The 8,062-nt window shown below is 44.1% G+C and overlaps 1 protein-coding gene across 1 annotated transcript; it reads right to left on the minus strand.

The window, feature by feature from the left end:
• Positions 1-3,827: 3,827 nt before the first annotated feature.
• Positions 3,828-7,811, minus strand: LOC134290306 (uncharacterized). Its single transcript, XM_062857414.1, has one exon. The coding sequence runs from the start codon at positions 7,809-7,811 to the stop codon at positions 3,828-3,830; it is 3,984 nt and encodes a 1,327-aa protein (XP_062713398.1).
• Between the last annotated feature and the right edge of the window lie 251 nt (positions 7,812-8,062).

The raw sequence follows: 8,062 nt of genomic DNA on the forward strand, positions 1-8,062 counted from the left end.
TTTGAACATATTTCATTATGGGAAATTTCACTTGCTTGCAGATTTATTTGTCAAATTTTACATGAATCTTATACCCAATGATAATAAAATATAGAAAAAAAAAGCCGAATTGGCTTGATAATGATCGGCATCCAGTGCTGGTGAAGGTGGTCAAGCAGTCAGCTGAGAGGTTTGATATTTTTCAGCTCTGCCTATCGTTTAACATATCGTCGGAATATAAGCCATTAACAAGTTTCCAAATTCGATTATGGCTTTGATAAAATTCTTGCTTTTCTGAATAAGGCTGACACAAATTTCGATTTTTGTTTTTCCCTAAGGCCCTCCGCCCTTGGAAATTTTGGTTGGAATTCAACATTTTAAGGAAGGGCACAAATAAATAAATCAATAATTTTTTAAATTTTAAGGTGAAATTAGAGTCTCAAGAAAATTTCTTACTTTCTTAATCTATTTTGCTTAATTGTTTGGGTATTTTTTTTCTTCAAATACATTTATTATTTATCAAATCCAACACTGCTCCCCTCTTCCCAATTTACGAGTCAACGAGCACTGTGACAAAAACAGAAAATGAGATTTGTTCCGTTCTAAAGTATTCTCAGGATTCAGGAGCCCTTCGGCTTACGGCGACGGAAAAATCTTGAGTGAATATTCGACGAGAAAGGCACTATCACCACTAGGAGGATAAATCTGGGTTTTTTTTCCATAATGGAAGAGAGTATGGCCAAACTATATATTAACCGTTGTACACATACATTAGTATTCATATAGAGTGTTCGCATTGGTAATGTGTATACAGAGAAGACTGCATTAGGATATTCTCGACGACTACTTTTTGCGGAGTACATTCTTTACCTGGCTTACCATATTTTAGTAATAAACTAAACATTTAAGTTCACATAAGGTAGATTGGGCAGCAATATATGTAGCTTTGGAAGGAACTTTCTCAAAATGAATGTCTCTTATCCTTCACCTGAAAAGAAAGACTCGGTGGTCTAGTGGCTACCACTTCTAATTCGTATGCAGAAGGTCCTAGATTCAATCCTGGGCCCGTTTCTTCTAGTTTTGCATCTGTCTTTCAACTTTCTCCGTCCTTTTTGCATAAAGCCAATATCTACAATAATCGGGACGCAGAAATATGACCGAAATTTTGCAATGGATCGGTAAAATTGATCAATTTCACAATTGACTGTAAATACTCTCTAGTTAGTCTAGTGGTTCAGGATATGGATCGCTAATCCGGAGACGGCGGGTTCGATTCCCGTTCCAGTCGGGAAAATTTTCTCGATTCCCTGGGCATAGTGTATCATTGTACTTTGCACACAATGTACAAATTCATGCAATGGCAGGCAAAGGAAGCCCTTCAATCAATAACTGTGGAAGTGATCTAAGAACACTAAGTGAAAGAGAGGCAGGCCAAGTTCTAATGGAAACGTCGAGCGTGGTGTATGATTATTGTTTGTGTTAAATCTCCTGAGGCTCTCTAAAATTTAGCTGAAATACTCCTGAAACTCCCTGCTCGGTTGAATCCCAAGATGACCGCCACAATAAACGACTTTTGTACATAAGCACAAACTGATTATAAGCACGATAACACTGGAGGTTTGAGTGTTCAACTGTTTGGATGCACTGAATGTTGAATTTCTCGGTTATGAGGTCAACAAACTTTTTAGAACGACAACGGTTTTAATTCGTTCCTACGTTCTGGCAATTTTTAAGGCCATCTTCAGGAAAAAAAATTATTCGTTCTATGTCTGTAGTCGTCGCTTCAACGATTTTTTTACTGCATAGCCGTGAAACTCAATATTTTCATCTTACACATATCATAAAAAACTAAATGAAAGGACCAGATCTTCATATTTCAAGCTTATCCCAAGTGAGCAAGAGCTAAACAAAAGTTACAATATTGTTAGAAGTTTACTACCAAGGATTTGTGCATTTGAGAATGTGATGCGGTTCCTGGTCATTTGGTTGAGCAAAAAAAAAAATGAACTCAAGGGAATATGCCGATGCCCAGGCCCGGATTTAAGGGGGGGCAAAGGTGGCAGGTGCCCCGGGCCCCCCGATTGAGGGGCCCTCCAATAATCCCTAAGCACTATTTACACGGTTCTACGAAACCATGTAAAATGCACTTATCCTAGACTAGTTGTAATTGGGTTCCTTAAGGTATCCACATCGAGGGCCCATATAGGCGAGGCGGTAAACGCGCGGGTATTCAGCATGACCATGCTGAGGGTGACGGGTTCGATTCCCGGTCGGTCCAGGATCTTTTCGTAAAGGAAATTTCCTTGACTTCCTTGGGCATAGAGTATCTTCGTGCCTGCCACACGAAATACGCATGCAAAATGGTCATTGGTAGAGGAAGCTCTCAGTTAATAACTGTGGAAGTGCTCATAGAACACTAAGCTGAGAAGCAGGCTTTGTCCCAATGAGGACGTTACGCCAAGAAGAGAGAGAGAGAAGGTATCCACATTATTTCTTAATCTAAATTTGGACTTGAGAACAAATCAAAATCCTTAACTTCATAATTGATGGACACTGGAACTATGTTTAGAATGGATTTACAGTTTTTGTGTGATTTTTTCTTCAGTATGAGCTATCATTATAAAACCATTAAACTGTTTTGCCAATTAATTCATCAATGCAAAACATCGGAAATTTAAAAAAATAAACAATAGTATTGTTCAATATTGAAGTGTATTTCCCAAGAACGACTATTTTGAGCAATTAGTTTTAATACTTGATTGCAGCAAATTCATCTCTAGAAAGATGTATTTAACAATTAGATAAAAAAAATGTTGCTTGTAAGTTTTGGTGTGCGTGAGTTTCTCTTAAACCTCTTGAAAGTTTGTATTTGATTCAATAGAAAAACTAAGATCGTTTCTTAACAATACAAAAGATAAAGTTTTTCAGAATAAATAAAACGATATTTGTGGATCAACAAAAATGTCATATCATTGATAGTTCAATAATTCAATCACTTTTGTCGATGATTATAAATTTCAGACGGCAGTCCGAAAAGCCACTTAGGAGGGCCTCGGTCAGCACTCACCTGCCGGGGAAGAAGGGCCAATATAAATTTCAGACGGCAGTCCGAAAAGCCACTTAGGAGGGCCTCGGTCAGCACTCACCTGAACTGCTCCAAAACCGATATCCCAAGATTTTCCCTTAGTAACTTGAATTAAAATACTTTTCTTATAATAATTCCCAATATTACTTTATTTAAAAACTAGCAATTTATCTCTACAATTCAATTTTACAATATGCAACTAAACATGAAACACGCGTCTGGTTCGGTTGAAAATTTTCTTTTATTTGAATTTCTGCTCGCATGCTTTGATCGCGAGTCGCACGTTGGCATGGTAACCGTGGACGACGTCGCCGCGCCAAGATACCCGAGCAAAACATCTAGTTGCAGCTACTGTTGGCAACATTCTCCGGGCCCAAAGACGAGCTGATCGCTTGAAGTAAAACAATCTTGCTAACAGGCCTCGTGAACGACGATTTTGGAGTCTTGACGGACACAGTTCTAACATTTCCATCTGGACCCTTGAAAACCTTGTCCACAATTCCTTTTGGCCAACATCCTCGGTGTAAATTTTCATCCACTATCATTACAATGTCGCCTACATGATACTCGTGGTAGCTTCGGTTGTCTGGCCACTTGCGGCTTCTGATTAACTCCGGTCTGTAGGATGACAACCATTTTCGCCAGAAACGATCTGCGTAAATTTGAGCACTCTTGTAGGCCGCCCGGCAATCCATATTCCGCTCGTCGAAATCGTGATCGAACTGTATCGAGTTGTTTCTTCCCAATAGCAGCATGTTCGGAGTTAATGGTTCTGCATCAAGAGGATCGTCGAAACGTGCGTCAACGGTCTGTTGTTGACAGTGTTCATCACTTCGCAAAGAGCAGTTCGCAACACCAAGTCCGTCGGATGTCTTTCTCGGAGCATCACACGTAGAGCATTCTTTACAGAGCGCACTAATCGCTCCCAGCATCCTCCAAAATGCGGAGCGCCAGGCGGGATGAACTTCCATTGTACACCTCTCACGCTCAACGTGTCCTCGATCTGTGGGGAATCCAGTGTTCTGACCAGTTTCTTGAGCTCTTGATCTGCACCGGTGAAATTTGTCCCATTATCTGTCATTATGCATTGTGGTAACCCACGGATGGACATAAAGCAGCGGATTGCCATTATGCAACTGTTCGTGTCCAACGATGGTACCACCTCGAGATGGACAGCCCTTGAAGTCATGCAGGTGAATAGAACCACCCACCTTTTCTCGACACGACGACCCACCTTAACAGACATCGGGCCGAAATAGTCTATTCCGGTGTTTGAAAATGGAAACACAAACGGGGTTGTTCGCTCCGGGGGAAGATTTCCCATTTGTGGGACGGTTGGTTTGGCCCGAAGCTCTCGACACTTGATGCAGGACATCGTTAATTTCTTCACCTGTGAGCGGATCTTCAGAATACGATGACGTTCTTTGATATTGTTTATCACCGTTTCCAAACCCTGATGAGCGTTGGCGACGTGGTACATACGAATCAGTAGGTTCGAGAAGGGATGATTATCGGGGAGAATTATCGGGTTGTTAACATCAAATGGTTTGCTGCAGTCTTGCACACGTCCGCGCATGCGGACGATTCCATTATGGATGAATGGCGAATAACTTTTCAAGCGACTGCTGCTCTTCACAAAACCGGTCTGCTTCAGACTCCGCAACTCTTCGCCAAAAACATCCGATTGTATCTTCCTGTACCATGCATTCCTTGCTTCGTTCATGTCATGAACAGTGATATTCAAACGTTTTGGTTTTTCATTTTTCGGCAATACTAATATTTTTCTCATCTTCAGGTAATATGCTGTCGTCCTGATTAGGCGGTTGAAGTCGGAGAATCGCTCGATCTCGGGAAGGTCCATTAAGCAATCTTCAGATTCAGTGCAGCACAACGAATCAACGGAAGTATCGACGATCAGCTCGGCGTGGAAATTCACAAACTCAGCAGGCGACAGTTCTACCGGCGCGTCGATCGGGCAGGATGTGGCATGGAAATCCGGACCCTTGAGCCATTCTTGCATACTGCCGAATTTGCTTGACTTTGTTGCCAGATCAGCAATGTTCAACTGCGATGGTACCCAATGCCACAAATCAACGCTGTGACCGTTCTCCTTGATCTTCATAATACGAGACCCGATGTATGCAGTCAGCTTCTGACTCGTCTTCAACCAACTTAGGCAAATCTTGGAGTCGGTCCAGAAGTACACCTTAGTGACCTCTATCTTCATTTCTTCTTGGAGCGTTTTCATCATTTGACTCGCAAGAACGCAGCCCTGGAGCTCCAAACGTGGCACTGTCGAATTCTTCAGAGGAGCTACCCTAGCCTTGGCGTAGACTAAGGCGACATACGACCTGTCTTCATGACGATGAACCATATAAACGACGCAAGCGAAGGCCTTATCACTAGCGTCACAAAAGGCATGCAGCTCAGCATTAGAGAACGACGGAATCTCTGGGAAATAGTACCTTGGCAGTCGAACCTCGTTAAGCTTCGCAGTTTGCTCCAACCATTCCCTCCATCTTGGAACCAAACCATCTGGAATCTCGTCATCCCAGCCGGACTGCAACCGCCACAGTTCTTGAAAAATAATTTTCAGCTGGATGGTGATGGGACTAAGCAAGCCCAACGGATCAAAAATGCCCATCATGAACTTCAAAAACTGTCGTTTTGTAGGTACACTTTCGCCGGTTCGAAACTCCTCAACCAGCTTCGGAAAATCCAGAGAAAATACAAGTTCGTCGGAGCGGAGATCCCATCTAATACCAAGCACACGTGTTTCGTTTTCCGTTCGATCGGCAATCAAGGTGGGGTCCAGGGAGTCCAACAGGGCTTCACTGTTCGATGCAAATTTGACCAACCGGAAACCACCATGTTCGTGACTCTTGACCACACGTCGTACCAGTTGGATCGCCTCTTCCTCGGTGTCAGCACAATCAAAATAATCATCAACATAGTGCTGATCTACTACGGCTCGCTCCACACCTGGATACTCCTCTTCCAACTCCTTCGCATTGAAATTCTTGATGAATTGAGCCACGGAGGGAGAAGACACTGCTCCGAATATCATGACCATCATGATGTACACGTTAGGGGGTGACGAGCGATCCATCCCACGAAAAAGGAAGCGCTGCGAGTCCTGGTCCACTCTACGGATGAGAACTTGGTGGAACATCTCCTTTATGTCCGCCACGAAAGCAATTTTCTTCTTCCTCGCACGCATCAGTATGGCAATTAAAGCAGGAACGAAGTCAGGGCCTTTCAGTAGCAAGTCATTGAGGGAGAAACCGTGCGATTTAGCCTTGGCGTCCATAACCAGGCGGAATTTTTCGCCAGACTCGACGCTGAAGTGTGGCAAGTACCACGTATTTGGCGTTTCATCCAGCTCTCCAGGTTCCAGCAGCCGAGCATACCCCTTGTTCACGTAATCTTCGATCTTGCTGCAATACTTCTCTGCGAATTCGGGATTGGAGTCCATCTTCCTCTCGATAATCTGCAGCCGCCGCAACGCATGGGGTTTGCTATCCGGAAACGAGAAATTGTTATACTTGTAGAGTTGGCCGACTTCGAAGCGTTCTCCACGCCGTGTGATGGTACGGTTCATGATATCGATTGCACGTTGGTCCTCGTCGGACATCTTTGGAGACTGTCCGGTTATCCCAAAATCTTCCACCTTATAGACCTGCTTCACCAGATCCGTCAGCTCAACGTCGTCATCCTCAGAACACAGTAACGCATGACAGTAGTCCGGTGCTGCATCGCTCGGTTCAATCGAACCGTGAACGGTCCAACCTAGATGGCAACGAGTCAACTGCAGACCGTACAGCGAGTATTGCACTGTTTTTAGTGGTACAATCAAACCAGCATTGTTCGTCCATCGGTAAGTCACAGGAGATGTCGGTCCCTGCAGACCAATCCGCGCAGCAACGTTGGCATCAACCATCGACAATGAAGAGCCTTCATCAAACAAAGCAAACACTTCCTCGACGCCATTCGGACCCATGATCTTCACTTTTCCTACACGTAGCAGCGTGTTCACGTTCCTACCATTCACATTGCACACGTTCGGAGTGCCAGGCGTGATGTTTCGTGGCACAGCATCGGTATGAACCAGGTCGTGATGATTTTTACCGCAGATGGAACACGTTTTCTTGGATTTACAGCTCTTCCTGGCGTGGTCAGAATTCAAGCAGATATAACACACCTTACACGATTTTGCGGCGGTCCGACGCTGAGCTATAGACAGTGCATGGAACTTCTCGCACTTGTCCAGACTAAAATGCGAACTCTCCAGGCATAGTGGACACTGCTTTGCTGCTGCTGCTGCATCATCACGACTGTTGACGTTGAATACAACCGGCTTTGGCTTTGTGGAGAAACTCGGTTTCTTGATGCCGAACGCAGGATTGAGGCTTGCCAACTGGTTGTCCATCTCATCCTCCAACCAACGAGCAAAAGTGTTGAAGTCCACTACGATGTCTTGCTTCATCAATGCTGCCTTGTGTCGAACCCACATCTGTTTGCTGAATCCAGGCAACTTTTCAGCCAGGTGTGATATGAGTTCGGGATTGAGAAGATAATTATCTGCCTTTGCGTTCTGCATTGCGACCATAGTACCGACTACAGCATTGTAGAAAGTCCTAAACGACTCGATGTTGCCTTCTCTTACGACTTCGAGGTTCCTCAGTGCTTCCAATCGATTGGCCACGACCCATTCCGTGCGCCCGAAATTCGATTTCAGCATCCTCATAATCTGAGTAACGTTGTCCGGGGAAGACAGGTATCAGGTATCAGTAGGTCGGCTCTAGAGGCACGTTCTCCTCCATTTGGGAAATTTGTGCCATCGCCATGAACACGAGCCTATTCATCATTTACCTGACGGAGAAGGGAAGGAAAAAGGATAGGAGATGGGAAAGGACAGGTAAGGGAATAGGATCGTCATACTCGCAAAAGCGTACCACAATGGGTTCACATAGCGTCCTGAAAAGGACACTGTAATAA

This window comes from Aedes albopictus, chromosome 3, assembly GCF_035046485.1.
Source record: "Aedes albopictus strain Foshan chromosome 3, AalbF5, whole genome shotgun sequence".
Taxonomy (NCBI): Eukaryota; Metazoa; Arthropoda; class Insecta; order Diptera; family Culicidae; genus Aedes; species Aedes albopictus.